The sequence below is a fragment of the Bubalus bubalis genome, chromosome 5 (genome assembly GCF_019923935.1).
Source record: "Bubalus bubalis isolate 160015118507 breed Murrah chromosome 5, NDDB_SH_1, whole genome shotgun sequence".
NCBI classification, from domain to species: domain Eukaryota; kingdom Metazoa; phylum Chordata; class Mammalia; order Artiodactyla; family Bovidae; genus Bubalus; species Bubalus bubalis.
The window spans coordinates 80,799,510-80,818,219 of NC_059161.1; the positions used below are offsets into that span (position 1 = coordinate 80,799,510).

The following is an 18,710-nucleotide window of genomic DNA, read 5'->3' on the forward strand; positions in this document are numbered from 1 at the left end:
ATGATTTCCTGATTTTGGAGATTATGTGCAGGTTTTGCTGGAGCATGCACCCATTTTGGATAAAACACATAGAGTATTTCAGATGATGTAGCAAATGCAAGCACTTTGTCCCATTGCTAGGTGTTTTCTGTACATTTTAAATTCCCAGAAAGTAAATTATGTCTTAAAACAAACAAGTTAATACTGTAAAAGAAAATCAGATTAGACAGGCATGAAACTTTCCTATAGAGGTCAAGACTTACCCAGATGAAGTTCAAGGGAAGCTGTGATTGATGCTCACTGCCCTTGAAGGAGTCCACATGGAATGAAGAAGTACTGTGGGAAGTCTATTAGTAACCACCATGCCTTGGGTCCTCTGGATGACCTGTTGCAGGAGAAAGATTTTACAAATAAAAGTTTCCCCATAACTTCACAAACAGTTGTTAGACTACATTCAGTAAAGTTGAATAATTTCCAATCAATTTACAATCATATAAAATACTACAATGTACAATCCCAGTCAATATACAAAAATCATTTGTGTTTCTATACACTAATAACAATCAGAAACAAAAATTAAGAAAATCCCACTTATTATTGCATCCAAAAGAATAAAACATCTAGCAACAAACTTAATCAAGGACATAAAAGACCAGTAGTCAGAAAGCTAGAAAGCACTAATAAAGAAACCAAAGAAAACACAAATAAACAGAAAACTATTCCACGCTCATGCACTGGAACAATGAGGAATGAAAATGTCCATTCCAACCAAAGCCATCAAGAAATACACTGACTGCAATCACAAAATAATATTCAATGGCCTTTTTCACAGAAATAGAAATATTCCTAATATTAGGCTGCTAATATTGAACAGGACTTTAAACGGCCAAGAAAACTCTGATAAAGAAGAACACAACTGGAGGTATCTTCCTCTCTGACTTCAAACTACATCACAGACCTGTAGTAACTACCACAGTGAGGAACTGGCAGGAACACAGACACATGGAATCCAGGAAAGAATAGAGAGCCCAGGAATGAACCCACATGTACCTGGTCAGTTCATGAAAATCAAACCAGGAACAAGTGAAGAGGAAAGGACAGTCTTCTTAAGAAACACTGACAGGAAAACTGGCCACCTACTCGGAAGGACATCAGTGAAGGTCATCCTCTAGATCATCTAACAGAAATTAAACAGAAAACCCGCCATTTTGCATATGGAGCTCTTTCCCCCCCTGAGTCCTGAGACGGACCTCCGGTCAGTGCTCAGCTGGACATAGGAAACGTTTACTTCGTCCTCATTTTTCCCTCCTGCAGCGCCACCCTGCTGGCGGGCACTGAGGCAACCCCGCTCCTTTCAGCCGGGACACAGCCCTGTTACCCAGGAGCCTGAGCCCTGAGAGCCCTGAGGAGACAAAACTGCCGCCAGCTGGTCACCCAGCCCAGTCTGAAGGCAAAGCGTCCTGCGCCCGTGGGTCAGAGGGGGTTTTGGCGCCCCCTGCGGGCCGCCAGAGAAGAGCGGGCAGCCCCACGCTCACAGACCTCAGAGGGCTCACCCAGAAGCAGCTCTGCTGTGAGCACTCAGACTGGAAACCCAAACTGAAATGGAGAAAAATAGCTCCATGACCCTCCTCAAAACATGGCTAAAGAACAATCAGAGCCTGTATCAAATGCAGCCATAAAAAGGAACACATTTGAGTCAGTTCTAATGAAGAGGATGAACCTAGAGCATATTAAACAAGCAAGTCAGTCAGAAAGAGAAAAACATGGAATCGAGAAAGATGGGTCTGATTAATCTGTTCACATAGCAGCAACAGAGATGCAGACATATAGAACAGACTTACGGACAAGGGTGCGGAACAAGAGGGAGAGGGTGAGATGAATGGAGAGAGCAGCGTGCATGCATGTACACCAAAATTTGTAAATAGACAACCAGTGGAGATTTGCTGTATGACTCAGGGAACTCAAACTGGGGCTCTACAATAACCTAGCTAGAAAGGTGGGGATGGATGGGATGTGGGAGGGAGATTCAAGAGTGAGGGGACACACGTTCACCTATGGTTAATTCATGTGGATGTATGACAAATCAAACCAATATTGTAAATCAATGATCAATCAACTAAAAATAAATAACTGTCACAAAAAAAAGTGAAATGAACAGAAACACAAACTTTGCAACTAACACCATAATTCAATTTAAAAAACTATACAATTTTAGAGAACAACAAAAGATCTACATGACCTTTGGTCTGGTGATGAGTTATAACACAACAAAAAATCCAACTTACCAAATTAGGAATATAAATTATTTAAAACATTGACTTTTACAATTTTATACATTTACTCTGTGAAGGACCTTATTCAAGAGAACCAAAAGACAAACTGTTAAATGAACCACTGACCACCCACCCTTGCCAGGCAACAGAGAAGAGAAAACACTTGCAGGAGTCATCTTACAACAGGAGGTCCTAGTAAGGAAAAAGGAACTAACAAGATACCACCAACCAGGATTCTGGAGAGGTCAAAAAGAGATGAGAGACTGCAACCCAGAGGTCCTACCAACTTCCCAGGACCCTCCTCGCTGGAATCCATCTCGGCTGAGTGATGTGTGTGCCCCCAGGAAGGATCCTGATTCAGAATGACTGGCAAGAGACAAACCAGAAACTAACCCAATGACCATAAACCCTGAGATGGTGAGCCACGTGGCAGAGCAGTTCTCTCCGTTTCCCTCACCCTCCTGCCTTCTGCCCTGACAGCCCTTCCCAATGAAGTCTCTCACTTGGACAGCACTCCTCTCCTCAAACAATTTGTTTCCAAATGTCAGACAAGAATCCACTCTCAAGCCCTGGAAGGGATCCTCCTTCCTTCATCAAAACCACAATCCAGGAGAAAATATCTTCCAAATGCTACCTTGTAGAGAAGGCAGTGGCACCCCCTCCAGTATTCTGGCCTCAGAAATCCCAGGGACAGAGATGCTTGGTGGGCTACAGTCCAACAGCAGGGCACTTCTGAGGGGAGGAAACAGTCCCAGGGAAGCTGAGGCGCTTGCCAAAGGCCCCAGAGCTTTGGATGGCACAGCCAGAACTGTGGCTGAGGACTCCCAGTGGCCAGGCCTCTTGATCCTGGCCTCTCTCACCAGGTACATGTGTGGAAAACTAGAATCAAAAATATGCCTGAGGGCTTCCCTGGTGACTCCGTGGTAAAGAATCCGCTTGCCAGTGCTGGAGATGCAGGTGGGATCCTTGCTATGGGAAGATCCCACATGCTATGGAGCCCATGTGCCACAACTGCTGAGCCTGTGCTCTAGATCCTGGAAGACACAATGCCAAGCTCACATACTGCAACCACTGAAGCCCGTGAGCTTGTGCCCCACAAGAGGAGCCACTGCAGTGAGAAGCCTGCACACCACTAGTTATGGCCCACGCTCACCCAAACTAGGGAAAAGCCCACACACAAAGACCCAACACAGCCAAAAATAAATACAATTGTTTTCCTTAAAAATGCATATCTGACAAAGAATCTCTACTCAAATTGTCCAAGAACACTAGAGCAAACAAGCCCATTCATAATTGGTAAAGATTGAAATAGACACCTGGCCACAGAGGGTATGCTGATAGTAAACTATCCTACAGAAACATACTCAAGATACTGGTGGGATGCATGCACAGCCCCCTTTGGAAGACAGTATAACAGTTTTTTTTCAGTAACCACATGGGACAAGCACTGAATTCTATACATGACAAGTGATGGAAGCCAGGTATCTTACCATTGGAATGGGAAGTTATGGAGAAACAAAAGGAAAGGTTCCAAGATCCATGGAGACATCATCACAAATTACCTTTAACTGAATATGTTCAAAGGTAAGCTGGAATACATGTATATATTTCCGAATATTGTCAGCTGAGCATATTTAGCTCCTACATGTATGTTTTGCATATCATTCTCTAATGAAAGGGAACAGGAAATGTCCCTGGTGGTCTGGTGGTAAAGGATCTGCCTACCAATGCAGGGAACACGGGTTCAATCCCTGGTGCTAGAAGATTCCACATGCCCAGGGGCAACTAAGCCCCCATACAACTACTGAAGTACTTACATGCTCCAGAGCTCAAAGTTCTGCAACCAGAGAAACTGGTGCAAGGAGAATCCATGGCACGGCCACTAGAGGGCAGCCTCTGCTCACTACAACTAGACATCTAGCAACGAAGACCCAGCATAGTCAAAAATAATTCAATGTTAAAAAAAAAAATAAAAGGACAGAAGTTCTTTGAATTAATGACTGAGATTAGGAGTGAGGCAGTACATATATGAGACAGGATAATCTTAAAGTATGAGAAAGTAAAGAAAGTAAAGACAACTATCAAGCTGTCCAAACTGATAAAAATGAATGATTACACAGTTTTATCTGTATACATTAGCAAATAATAATCTGAAAAGGAATTAAAAAAAAAACAACTCCCTTTTAATAATGTCAACATTAATAAAATACTTTGCCATGGATGTAATGAGGATGACAAGACTGGCACACTGGAAATTATACACAATTGCTGAAAAAATATCCTGAATACATGTATAGATATCCCATAGCAATGGAAAGACTTAAGATGGCAATACCATGGAATGCATCTTCAATCTGAAATGAAGATCCAATATGACTTGATCACTCAGAGCTTTTGTGTCATAAGGTTTTCTTAAAGTATAAAAGAGACAGAGAAAGCTGCTGATATAGACTTCAGATGGTTGCAGTAAGAATACCCCCTGCTGGTCTTTAGCCAGATATTATACAGCCACTGCTAAGTCACTTGAGTCGTGTCCGACTCTGTGCGACCCCATAAACGGCAGCCCACTAGGCTTCCCGTCCCTGGGATTCTCCAGGCAAGAACATTGGACTGGGTTGCCATTTCCTTCTCCAATGCATGAAAGTGAAAAATGAAAGTGAAGTTGCTCAGTCATGTCCGACTCTAGCGAACCCATGGACCAGCCTACCAGGCTCCTCTGTCCTTGGGATTTTCTAGGCAAAAGTACTGGAGTGGGGTGGCATTTCCTTCTCCAATACAGCCACTAGCAGTCTGCTAAGGAAAGAAAGGCAATGTCTCAGAGAACGGCACCACGCCCCTCACCCACAACATGCATTGAGATAACATTGGTAGCAGGTGAGTCATCCTGGGCCATAAAATGATTGACATGAGTTTTGAAGAAAGGCAGATTTCCAGGCAAATATATTGTTTCATTAACATAGATTAGGAGAACAAGGTATGAGTAAGACATACTGGTTTGTCAAGTCAGTTCTGAGCCTTTAGGGGGAACCGACCTGAAGACAGTCTAGCGGAAATACGTAGTATATTAACATAGCTTAAGACAAACATTTCCTTACGAAAAAATGCATTGCTTAGCTCAAGGTTTGAGAAAAGTTAAGTTCAGGTGGAGCCATGAATCATCATGGCAACACAGAATTTTCAGAGAAACATCCTTTTAAATTTGTATGGAGAAGGGGAAAAAATGTAACACTAGTTTGTTTCCTCCGCTGCTTAAGAGACATAGAAAAAAAATCTGACACTTGCAGCCTATTCCCTCTGTCTGGAGACCCCCAGCCTTCCTGCCTATTACTCTCTCGGGGCCTTTAGGAAGCAATACACAAGCTGAAAATAGCATACACGTGGAATGACAAGGGACTCCAAAGAGCCAGAACCATCATGTGAGTCTGCAGTTTTAAGGTCCTCTGGTATGCTGTGCTAAGTCGCTTTAGTCACGTCTAACTGTCAAAGCCTGCCAGGCTCCCCTGTCCATGGGAATTTTCCAGGCAAGAATACTGGAGTGGGTTGCCCTGCCCTCCTCCAGGGAATCTTCCCAACCCAGGGATCGGATTCCTGCATTGGCAGGGAGGTTCTTTACCACTAGCACCACCTGGGGCAAAAGTGCCTAAACCGAGATCAGGGAAACCCAGTTAGAAGGGACTCAGAGGAAAGGAAGTGAGGGAAGGAGACTCTTAGTCACACTCAGAGAAACCCAGTAGGTAGTTCTGCAGGTTGAAGAGGGGAGGAAGCAGGCTGGAGCTGTGTAAAAGATGAAAGAGGGAACTAAAGCAGGGGCCCCCAACCTCGAGGATCTAATGCCTGATGATCTGAGGTGGGGCTGATGAAATCATACTAGAAATAAGTGTTTGGTCACTCAGCTGTGTCCAACCCTTTGTAGCCCACCAGGCTCCTCAGTCCATTGAATTCTTCAGGCAAGAATACTGGAGTGAGCTGTCATTTCCTTCAGGAGATCTTCCCGACCCAGGGACTGAACCCACATCTCCCGCACTGTGGGCAGACTCTTTACCAAGGGAGCCAACAGGGAAAAAAAAAAAAAATAGAAATAGAGTGCACAATAAATGGACTGCACTTGAAACATCCCAAAAGCTTCCCCCACCCCTGTCTGTCAAAAAATTGTCTTCCAAAAAAACTCCCGAGGTCAAGGAAGGAACTTCAAGTGTACTCGACTGTCCCAGGTTGCTGGCTTAGGGAGATGCTGAAGTAGGGATGTCCCAAGAGGTAGAACCTCCCTTGCGTGGGGTCCTCAACAGACCTCCGATAGCCTTGGTGATGAAGGGAGAGATTTGTTTCATTTTTTTTTTAATATCCTTATGGGATAAACTTAAAACTTAGAAATTCTCTTACAGTCTTCCTAATAAAATGTTTTATTTCTTTACTGATCTGTAAAGTACCAACTGTGACAATCACTGTTCTAATATACCTCATAGTGTTGCTGACACTATTGGTATAATTATGTGAAACTGAACTTATTCAATAAAAATGATGAAGCATCTGCCCTGTGCCCAGCACTTTCCAAGGGTTGGAGAGTACAATGAAAATACTCCATAAGATGCACAGCTGGTAGGCACATTCTTTAAAAAAGACTTTTACATTTCCACCAATAGTTTATTCTCAATGTCAACACTTGCCAATTAATGACCATGCTGGGTGGGAAGCTCATTAAAAACCCAGGAGCCAGGGTTCCTGGAAGGATATCCCATTCTCCCTTGGACAGTCCTCCACCCTCTCTGGCTCTCAGTTTCCTCATCTGCAAAATCATGGACAACTGACTATAATTCATCCCTGGAACCCAAGTCTATTGAGGGGGAGGGGGAAATATTACTCCAAGGCCTGTATAAGAGACCAGATTGAAAGAAAATATGTCATTGCTGGGTTTTAGTCAGACAGATACAATGAAGGAAGGAGCCCCTGGCCCTGCAGGATTTGCCTAGGGGTCTAGTCTGGGAAATTCTTACACATCAGGAGATGGATCCAAGCTGGATTTCCACCAACAAGAATATCCATACAAAGGACAAGCCTGCATAGCTCTGTGCCCATCAGCCACAGGAAGAGACTGTCTCCAGACAGTCAGCAGTATTTACAAGTGACCTCCTAAGGCCTTCACCAAACTACAGGGGCACTTCTTGGTTTTCTGTTTCCCTCACTTTTCTGACTCTCTTCTTAAAAAAACACACATTTCTTCATAGAATGCCACAGTGGAAGGAAAATAGGCCTTCAATTTTTAGACCTCAATTTGCAAAGAATTTGGAGCTTGTTTTTTTTTGTTTGTTTGTTTTTTTAATTAAAGCACCACATAATTTAAAATTTTTACACATTCTAATTATTCAGTTCCCAAACCCCAAACTTATTGCACAGGGTCCCCATGGAAAGGCCCCCTCTCAGAAGGACAGCCACAGATTCCACCATGAAAGGGCAGCAAGGTGCCCTCCTCCCTTCTTTTTCTGCCTGGGTGGCCACCAGATGTTTAAATCTATCCACCCTACAAAATATCTAGGGTGAAACTGGTGGACCCTTCCCTTTCCCATTCCAGCAGGTGGTCAAGGGCCCACTGGGCTGCAAAGTGGCAGAAGCAGGGCTGGGCCAGCCAGCCAGAGTAAGGGTTATGAAGTCCCCACAGGTGAAATCACCAGGAAGGATAAATCCCTTGGACTTCCAGCAGGCACTAGGCTGCTTTGGAAAACCCACACGGGTCTGAGCTTTATGTGAAGGGGTAAAGTGGTAAAGGCCTTGACCCCAAAGGCGAGGCCTTTCCGTGACCACCAGGTTAGGGGGCTCCGAGACTGTGCCAACAGAGAGGGCATAATACGTAGTTCCCTGCTCCACCGAATCCCAGTTCCCTTACCTGTGGTCCGCACCCCTCCGCTCCGCTCACTGGATGCTGATCCCTGGGGACTCAGGAGTGCACAAAATGGGCCTTCCCAGCCGCAATGGTGACCCCTGAGAGCACAACTGTGACCCCCTGCCCCGGACGGCTCCCAGTGCCCACCCACCCCACCCCAACACGTGCTCCCGGTGCACCCCGCCCCCACACCCACTTCCAGGAGAGGCACGCGGGCCTCGCTACTGCCCCAGGTGAAACACGAGGACAAGCAAATCCACCCCACAGAGACAATCCAAGCTTTTTATCAGGTGATCTGTCTATGATTCAGGGATAAAACTATGACTACAGAAAGGAAAGATGACCTGACCTAGGACCGCCATGATATTCTATAGAACCAGACAAAATTGGTTACAAGGAAACTTCTTTTTTTCTTGGAAACCATAAAGTTGGTTCTTTTGCATATTCAATTAAAAACAATTAGCTTGTTATGAAGGCCTGCCTAGGGCAACGCTTGAAGTTAATCCTTGCCACAGAATTCAACAACTTCCCTGCTGGCTCGGACGGTAAAGTCTCTGCCTATAATGTGGGAGACCTGGGTCCAATCCCTGGGTCGGGAAGATCTCCTGCAGATGGGAATGGCAACCCACTCCAGTATTCTTGCCACCACCCGCCTCCCCCCACCCTCCCCCCCCCCAAAAAAAAAGTGGCTCAAAGAAATTTTTTAAATCTCAGGTGGAAAACTAGAAGATCCCTTGTCTGTCTGTCTGAATTTATGTATGTCTCAGTGTGAGTCTTCTGTTTTTTGATAATATTACTCAAGTTCTGAGTTCTTATTTAAATGGTCTCAAGAAAAGGAAGCTCTTACAAATCAAACAGTTGGAAATATAAGAAAATATTGACCTATATGAATTTCAGATTCACATGAACTGGGAAATAGTCAATATTAAATATCTAGTATTTTTTTTGCTACTCCACTATAGACATATCTAAGAGTCATTAACGTTAAGCACAAAATTTTCATAGTGCCTAGGTTTAGTATAAGTTAAAAAATTGCTATATTGTTGTATCTGTCACAAGCTTGTCAACAAGAAAGTACCTCTAAACAACAACAAAAAAACTAAAAAATGTAAATATGATATGAGCTTTTAGATAAAATATTAACAATAATTATACTCTAAAATTTATATTTTTATAAATATATTATTATTATATTCTAAAATTTTTCTCAACATTGAAACTTTGGTATCTAACACAGCAGCTGCCTCATGGCAGTCACTCAAGAGTCACTTGCTAAAGACTGGACTCAACAATTCCACAAAATGAAGTGTGTACTGATATAATGTCATACATGTCCACACTCCATGTAATATCCATGGACTGGAAACAGTATAACTACCTATCAACAGGGAACTTGATTAAATACACAGTAAGGCATTAATACAATGGAATACGACACAGCTGTTTAAACCAACGTACATGTCTAGATATAGAAACTTACTGTCTACTTACATGTACCCACTTGTGAACAAAGAAGGGCACAACCACGTGTGCATATTGCAGTGCCACTGGTACCAAAAGTGTGTGTTAGTCACACAGTCGTGTCAACTCTTTGTGACCCCATGGACTGAAGCCCATCAGGCTCCTCTGTCCATGGGATTCTCCAGGCAGGAATATAGGAGTGGGCTGCCATGCCCTTAAAGAAGACAGTGAATCTTGACTGAACTGTTTGTTGGGCGAGAATACTCATTGGAAGCTTACAAGAAACTATTAACAGTGGTTATTTGGAGGGTAGGTGGGAACTGGGTGGATGGGTGTCAGAGGTGGGAGAAAAAAACTCTACTGACTACCATTTTACACTTTCAGATTTGGGAACCCACATGAACATGGTTTATAACTCAGTACATGAATTTTTAAGTGCTCTGTGACCAGAACACAGTAAATTCTGTTGAATGAATTACAACACACATGAGAGCTTCCCCATCATTTGTTCCCCTCTCCACCACCTACCCTGCCACCATTGCTCCCACTGCCACTGCCCTGGGAAGATACAGGAAGCTTTTTAAAAGTTCCATCATCTTAAACTTTTAAAGCCATACTTTCTAACTATCCATTTATAGTCATAAACCCCTCCATCACTCTTTACAACTGACAAAGTGCTTTCAAACCTATGATCTAATTGGGTCCTTAGGACAACCTGAGACAGTTTATGTTTTGAAAGTGAAAGTCACTCAGTGGTGTCCGACTCTTTGTGACACCATGGACTATAGAGTTCATGGAATTCTCCAGGCCAGGATACTGGAGAGGATAGCCTTTCCCTTCTCCAGGGGATTTGCCAACCCAAGGATCGAACCCAGGTCTCTTGCACTGCAGGGGGATTCTTTACTAGTTGAGCCACAAGGGAAGCCCAAGAATACTGGAGTGGGTAGCCTATCCCTTCTCCAGCAGATCTTCCTGACCCAGGAATCAAACTGGGGTCTCCTGCATTGCAGGCAGATTTTTTACCAACTGAGCTATCAGGGAAGGAGAAAACTGAAGTTTTGGGAAATTAAGTGTTCTGCCTGAGGTCATGCCTCTGAAAATGGCACAGCCAATCCTGATTGCCTGATGAGGATGGCACCTCCCTCACCATCCTTCCCAACTCTAAAAAGGGGAAAAAGAAAGATGACAGGAGGTCTTCCACAGATTTTATGTCAGTCCCATGACACTCTAGGTCAGATTGATGTATGTGTGGGTCAGTCTGGGTCACGGTCCTGGGGGACAGGACTTGCTGAGAGAGGAAAACAGCCAAATTTTGTTTTGGTTGTTACACTCACCCAGCAGGGAAGGAAAAAAGGAAAACAAAATGTTCTTGGCTGGCGTGGAGAGAACCCTACCAGAAAATGGGATGGATGCTCTAACTTGCCAAAGACATCCCCAGAGGCCCCATTAACAACATGATACTGAACCAGATAGATGCTGAACAGCTAGGAGTGCTGCTGATTCCCTGGCAACTTTTGAAAGCAAACATATGTTTCCACTGACTGAAGCAAGGGACGGGTGGGTGGGGGGAGGGGGAGTGGTGGGATGTCTAAAGATGGAATTAGAGAATGGGAGGATTTGACTGCTGAGGATGGAGTTGCAGGTTGTCCTGGGTATGTATCACAAAAAGTTTCCCTACATCAGCTTTTCCTCTGGTTCAGTTTCTTAACCTCCAGATGGATCCTAGAGTCCCAGATTCATGTGATGCTGCAAGAGAATGAGAAGGAAGAGATGCACCCTTCACGACCACGATCTAAACACACTGTTCAAGATGACTGGGGACTTAGAGAAGAGCAGCAGCAACAGTGGAAATGATGAGAATTCATCAGTGTGCCCCCCTAAATTCATCATCATCTAAGGCACAGAATGTGATATAGGGAAATTGTGTAATGTGCACTGTCCAGGGCCATTCATAATGGTCTCAGAACAAATGAAGGATTCACATGTTCCCATTAACAAGAGACTAACTGGAATAAAAAGGTGACCCAAACAAGCTCCTCTGACCCCATCTAAGATGGAAGACCCATCACCTTAGGAAAAACAGACTGTTTGTGTCATAACATGATTTATTTACCCTGCATAGGAGAGAAAGCAGGATACTCATCTTCACACAGAAAAAGCAGAGAGGACTTCCCTGGTGGCACAGTGGATAGGAATCCATCTGCCAGACCAGGGACATTGGTTCAATCCCTCGACCAGGAAGATTCCACAAGCTGCAGATCAACTAGGCCCATGTGCCAAAACTAATGAGCCCACAACCCACAACTACTGAAGCCCATGTGCTCAGAGCCTGTGCTCTGCAACGAGGGAAGCTACTGCAATAAGAAGCCTGTGCACTGCAACAAAGAGTAGCCCTTGCTTGCCATAACTAGAGAAAAGCCCTCATGGCATCAAAGATCCAGCACAACTGAACATAAGTTTTGTGTTTTTTTTGTTTGCTTGTTTGTTTGTTTTTAAGGCAGATAATTTTTAGTTTTAGTTTTTTTTTTTTCCAAGAAAGGAACAAGTAACTGTCCATAACTCTTCATCTAATTCTGACACCTTCAATTCACACCTATTTTAATCACTGCAGAGAAAGTAAAAATTTCTCAAGGAATATCATAAAATATAAATGCCAGCACCTTAGTTTTATTTTAAACCTAAATTCTCAAATGAACTAGCTAATTTAACTCAGCTCTGATGTGGTACCTTTCAAAGTGGACAGAAAGAGCCAACATGTGATACATACAAAGTCCATCAACACCTCAATTTGGCTGTCAGCAGCTCAGCAACCTGGAACAATTAATTCTCTTCCCCAAAAGCTTCTGACTCAGTGCAAACACACATACCACCCTCTGTTATCTAAGAAACCAGGATGATGAAAGGGAAAAGGAATTCTCCCCAAGATCAACATCTGACCACCCAAAATAGGACTGCCTTCACATTAAATCAATTTTCCACAGTCCCATTGTTCTATTTGTTTCAAATGATGGAAAATCTAATTGCAGTAAAATGTTAATAGCTTCATTGTGTGACCACAGGGCTAATCAGCTATATTTCTAAAGAGTTTGGGGCTCAGCTGTGAGGAATTTTTGGATCAATATCTGATCTCTTGACATCAATGTACTATTACCAAGGATTTAGGACATGAAGCAAAAATCCAACAAAATGGAGACCCACAGGACCAAGACTAAAAAGATTTAATTTGAACATGCTATGGTCTGACCTAGGCTGGGGATCTCAGGCTTATACTTGGTGGGTCCAGTTCAATGTGGAGTGGGTGCTGGCACAGATTAAGAGTCAGGTAGGAAAGAAAAAAAAAGAGTGGGGCAGAGGGAAAGAAAGGTGCTTAGATCCATGCGGGGAGTGAAATATATGACAAGCACTCAGAAAATTTTGGCAAATCTTGAAGAGGGGTCAGGGAGTTGGGAACTGTCAGTAGGGCAGGCCTAAGGAAGGAACCCTGGGTAATGTATGGAAAGGAAGAATCAACACTTTTCCTCAGTCAGATGTACTTGCCCACTATAAGAACAGTTTCTGTGCAAAGAACATGAAGAAAGCCTCCAGGTGCCATGGAGCCCTGGGCAGGAGGTTTGGAAGAACAAGGCCACTCCCCTAGGCCCACCCACCAGACAAGAGAAAGACAGCGCCCCCACCCAGGGCACCACAGATGGGGAAAGAAGGAAACCACCTAATACATGCACATTGCTTCATTAACCCACATCAGAACTGTCTCCTGTGGTCTGTCACATGGTCCTATAAACACCTTGGTGGGAGACTGGAAGCGATGGGCCACGGCCTCCCTGCTCCCCTGGCTCAGTTGCAACAATGCCACTGCACAGAGAAAGCAATAGTCCTTGAAATATCCCCACAACTCAGGCATCTGCCTCAGACTGAAAGATGCCTTTTCTATCTTCATGCCCAGAGTGATTTGGATCCTTCTGTTCCATGGGAACTAGATCCTGCCACTAAGGGTTTGCATGCTGCAACTGAAGATCCTGCATGCTGCAAGGAAGACTGAAGATCCCACATGCCACAACCAAGACCCAGCAGGGCCAAGTGAAAACATACATAAGTATTTGAAATCAACAACAGAAGTAGTCATAACAGCTCAGTGTATTGAGTGCTTACTCTCAAACACCTCACTAAAGGCTTTTCCTATTGACATTCCCTACATAGTTAAATCATGTCACATCCACCCTAAGATACAGATGTTACAATGGCTTCCAATTTACAGAAGAGGAAACTGAGGCACAGCATACCAACCTTCAGATCATCTTGTCCCCTCACTCTGGGGACAAGAAGGTTCCTCACTCTGAGGAACCTCATGCCACACAGTACAGCTTGAGGACTCCAGAGTTTATGAGCAGCACTTGTCAACTTCTGGGAGAGCTGTGGAGAGGGTGAAAAATACTTCTTGATCTGGACTTTGGAAGAGGACTCTTGACTCCCTTGCTCACAACATTCATATGAGTCATAGCTATCTTGTTACTTTGCTGTAGCACAGGTATAGCCATTTCTTACCCTAGTGTCTTCTTGGACCTCCCAGTCACTGGAGAAAGTTGCCAGCTGCTGTCCTTGTGAACAGTTTGAAAACTGGAAAAGGCTAGGAAACATCCTTCTGTTCTCTTGAGTGTCTGGAAAGATGGCATCTTGGAAATTGACTCCATGAGGCAAGAGGTTATAGTTCTCATCCATCCTAATGGAAAAAAAAGGAGGCAAGAGCTGTAGACTGGACACCCATGGGGTGTACCATCTTGAATCGAGAGTCAACAGAAGACTGTGACAGTGTTGCCAGTTATACAACGTCTTTTTTATAGAGTAGAGTTTATAGTAGAGTTTAATTTTTTAAACTTTTTTATAGTAGAGTTTAATTACAACATTGTGCTAATTTCTGCTGTAAAGTGACTCAGTTATACATATACATACATTTTTTTAATATTTTTTCCATTATGGTTTATCCCAGGAGATTGGATATGGTTCCCTGTGCTAAGGTAGGACCTTGTTGTTTATTCCAAATGTAACAGTTTGCATCTGCCAATCCCAAACACCCAGTCCATCCATCTCCCTCCCTCCATTGCCCTTGGCAACCACAAGTTAATTCTCTGTATCCATGAGTCTGTTTCTGTTTTGTAAATAGGTTCATTCGTGTCATATTTTATATTCCACATATAAGTGATATAATATGGTATTTATTATTCTCTTTGTGACTTACTCCGCTTAGTACAATTATCTCTATTTCCGTCCATGTTGCTGCAAATGGCATTCTTTATTTCTTGTTATGGCTGAGTAATATTCATATATATGTACCACATTTTCTTTAATCATTCAACTATCAAGGGACATTTAGGTTGTTTCCATATCTTGGCTGTTGGGAATAGTGCTGCTATGAACATGGGGGTGCATGTATGTTCCTGAATTAGAGTTTTGTCTGGGGATATGCCCACGAGGGGGGCTGCTGGGTCATATGGTGGACCTATGAATTTTCTGAGGATCCCCCATACTGTTTTCCATAGTGGCTACCCCAACTTACATTCCCACCAGCAGTGTAGGAGGGTTCCCCTTTCGTCACACTCTCTCCAACATTTGCTATTTGTTCTGTTTTTGATGATAGCCATTCTGCCTGATAGGAGATGGTACCTGGCTGCAGCTTTTATTTGCATTTGTCTAAGAATTAATGACACTGAGTATATTTTTATGTGTCTACTGGCCATCTGCATGTCTTCTTTGGAGAAATGTCTATTAAGGTTTTATGCACATTTTTTTTTATTGTTTTTGTTGTTGTTGTTGTTGTTGAATTGTATGGTCTGTATATTTGAAATTAAGCCCTGGTCTATTGCATCATTTGCAAATATTTTCTCCCATTCTTTAGGTTGTCTTTTTTTTTTTTCTTTTTACGGTTTTCTTTGCTGTGCAGAAACTTGTAAGTTTGATCCAGTCCCCTTTGTTCATATTTGGTTTTATTTCTATGACCTTGGGAGACTGACCTAAGGAAAAAAAAGGTCCAATTTATATCAGAGAACATTTTGCCCATGTTCTCTTCTAGGAGTTTTATGGCATCATGTCTTATGTTTAAGTCTTTAAACCATTGTGAGATATTTTTGTGCAGTGTGAGAGCATATTCTATCTTCACTGATTTACATGGAGCTTCCAATTACACATCTACATGGCTCACATTAGAGGAGTCACTCTCTGACTGTTTCTCTACCTCACACTGCATGTATCTATCCTTAAGTTTTTCAAAACATGTGAATTGGGGGATGGGTGCGGGTGAACATTTGTGTATCTCCCAAGCCGCCTTCCTTCTCCTAGTGGAGTGCTCCTTGTTTCCCGGGCAAAGGAAAGCCAATTGAAATAACCCAAGATTCAAGTCCTATCACTGCTACTTATCTCTTGTTTGACACACAACAGATTTCTTAAATTCTCTAAGCTTAAATGTACAATCTATAAAACGAGGATGAAAACAGCATCCTTCTTTGTTTAATGGCGGTGTAAAGAGTGCATTTTTTTAATTTGGAAAATAAAATTTTCTTGTTGAATAGTTTTAGAGCTGGTTTCCCTAAATAAAGACATGTAAAAATCTAAGTTTATCCATATCAAGAAGGTACTACCTCATTCCTTGCCAGTTTTATTTAGAAACTGTACTTCTCCAGTATTTTTTTTTAATTCAACTTAATCTGGCTAAACCACCCAAGCAAACAAAAAGCACGCCATGTATTCTAAACTTAGATATTCTGGCTTTAATATGGAAAAGAGGTGTTACCGTGAGCTTATAGACGCCCCTCTGTGGAACCTGTCTTCTTTCTCAGTGATGTGAAATCTCAAGAGCTCAAAGTTAGTCTGCAGACCAAGGTCATGGCCATTCCAAATATCCTTAATGCTATGCCACATACTGGGAAGATGGGACTTATTGTCCAATCACTATCTGTTAGATTCCATTTTGAGGTTCCTTCCAGTTCCTCTGTATCAGCCTCCTCCTCAAATTGGAGAGAACCAATGCATTAGGGTTCCACCTGCTGTTTTGTATTGCAAACCTCAGTTGAGCCCATAACCTGAACCCTTATCTACATGCATTTCATCGTGACCACACGACAAACTTTCATGGAACTTCACAAGATTCCAGGAGTCTCCCAACAGACAAGGCCTGGTCTAATTCACCTCTCTGTTCTTCACAGCCCTGTGAGCACCTTCCCAATCCCTTAATGCCCCCGCCCCCAGGCCCTTCCTCTATAAACTTTTGCTATTTGGAAGAGCCTGGCATTGAGGTCCGCTGGCAGCTGATATGAGCGAATCTGAGTGAAACAAGAGGACAGCTGGGCTGCATTCCACACCAGTCCCATCTTGGCATTTAAGCAGGTGTGCAGGATTGAGTAATTACACATTTCTCATCTAACCTGCACCAGGTGTTCTGCATCAGTTACTAGGATTTATTCTCAACCAACCTTGTTTGGCACATTATGAAGGTGAGGCTCTTGAGGTTCTCGACAAGGTCAGTAACTTGCTCAAAATGACAGGAAGAATGGAGCCAGAATTCCAACAACCATCTGATTCCAAAGATGTTTGGATTGGTTTTGACCACTGTCCATCCAAATAACTCCCACGGCATCCACTTTAAAAATATAGCTTTCCTTCTCTATAAGGATTCCATCTCAATTAGGGTTCCACTTTCTTATTTCAAACTCCAGGAGACGCCATCGCCTGAACTCTTATCCACAGGGATCTCATCTGCACCACAGACCAACTTGCATGGAAATCAACCAGAGAGGGCTCCTGTCCGATTGCCCTTCATACTCCTGAGAGCACTGTGACCAGGGCCTTCTTCCCCTATTATCCCCCCGCATAAACTCTGCTATTGAAAATGGGCTCTTTGTTGCTGGAAACCATCTTGAGCTTTGGCCTGAAACACTCTTCCCTGGTCAAGCACGGGAGCCATCCCTGTTTTTCCAACAGTGTTAGCCAGAGGCACCCAAGATCTCTGTAGACTCAACATGAGGAGCACCAAAGAGCAGAAAATGGGAAGGAGACCAGGGCATCACTTAACATCGCCCAGACAGGATTCTGAAGGAGTTCCTGAGCCTGCTGGGGATAAAGGTACCTCTGCTGGCCATGCCAAGTGGCTGAAGGGATGGTATGGGCGAGAGTTGGCAGGCTCACCTGAGGAAGAAGAAATAGGAGTAATCCTGGACCATGGCGTGGGAGTAACAGGAGAAGTAGCCCAGGCGGGTGAGGTTGAGCCTGGAGCCCCCAGGCACCTCGAGCATGCTGCCCCATGCCTGGTCGCACAGCATCTCGATCTCAGCGGAGTAGAAGAGCCCTACGTCGCTGGCCTCATACTACCAGGGCAGGTAGTTGTACGGGCCGTGTACTTCCTCGTGCAGCGCGAGCACCTTGGCGTGCACGATGATCTCGGCCAGCTCCGCTCGGCAGCCCTCGCTCAGGGGTCTCCATTAGGAGGGCAGCTGGCAGCCACCGGCGGCCTCCAGCCCGCCGGGCAGGCAGAGCGCGGGAAGCCGCAGCAGGCGCAGTATGCCGGCGGCGAGGGCGGGCGGCGGGAGCCGCCGGGTTGGCTCTGCGCCCCAGGCGCGCTACCCGGGGCGCATGGCCAGGGGAGGGGGGAGCCCCGCGGCGGGAGCGAGAGCGTTGGGGAATCCGAAGTGCCAGGCCCTACCAGCGGGAGGCGCAGCCCTGGGACCTGGCTCCACGCACCTCTGCGGAAGCTCAGCGTGCTGCTCCCTCCTCTGCCGGGATCCTCCTGTGGGGCCTCGCTTGGGAGGCTTTTAAAAGGGCACGGAGAGAGCCGGCCACCGCCGCCTCCTGCCCCTCGTGGCTGGGGCTGGGCGGCAGCGGGAGGGGCGGAGGCGGGAAGCCGTCCAGTGGCGCGGGGTGCTGGGGAGACAGCGCAGTCGGCGCTGGACCGGGAGCCCCCCGACCGAACTCGGTGTTTGCGCCAGCGCAGAGGTCCGCGGCCAAAAAGTCAGTGTGGGGAGAGGCGGCCCAGCCCTCTCCGGAGCCCTGCGCACCGACCAGGTGGAAGCTTTGCAGGCACAAAGCGCGCTCCAGACATGGCCTTCTTAGAATGATTGCCGTCAATTGTCATGAGTACT

The 18,710-nt window shown here is 44.7% G+C and overlaps 1 protein-coding gene across 2 annotated transcripts; it reads right to left on the reverse strand.

Annotated features, from left to right (window-relative positions):
• Window positions 1-242: 242 nt before the first annotated feature.
• LOC123465804 (coiled-coil domain-containing protein 3-like) lies at window positions 243-18,304 on the reverse strand. 2 transcript variants are annotated; one of them, XM_045165785.1, is made up of 3 exons: window positions 17,761-18,304; window positions 14,131-14,305; window positions 243-364 (listed from the first exon to the last, which is right to left on the reverse strand). In XM_045165785.1, the coding sequence occupies exons 1-3, from the start codon at window positions 17,892-17,894 to the stop codon at window positions 254-256; spliced, it is 420 nt and encodes a 139-aa protein (XP_045021720.1). In that variant the 5' UTR covers window positions 17,895-18,304; the 3' UTR covers window positions 243-253. The 2 variants fall into 2 exon arrangements, with proteins under 2 accessions (XP_045021720.1, XP_045021719.1); XM_045165784.1 differs by lacking the exon at window positions 243-364 and adding an exon at window positions 12,924-13,998.
• Window positions 18,305-18,710: the final 406 nt, after the last annotated feature.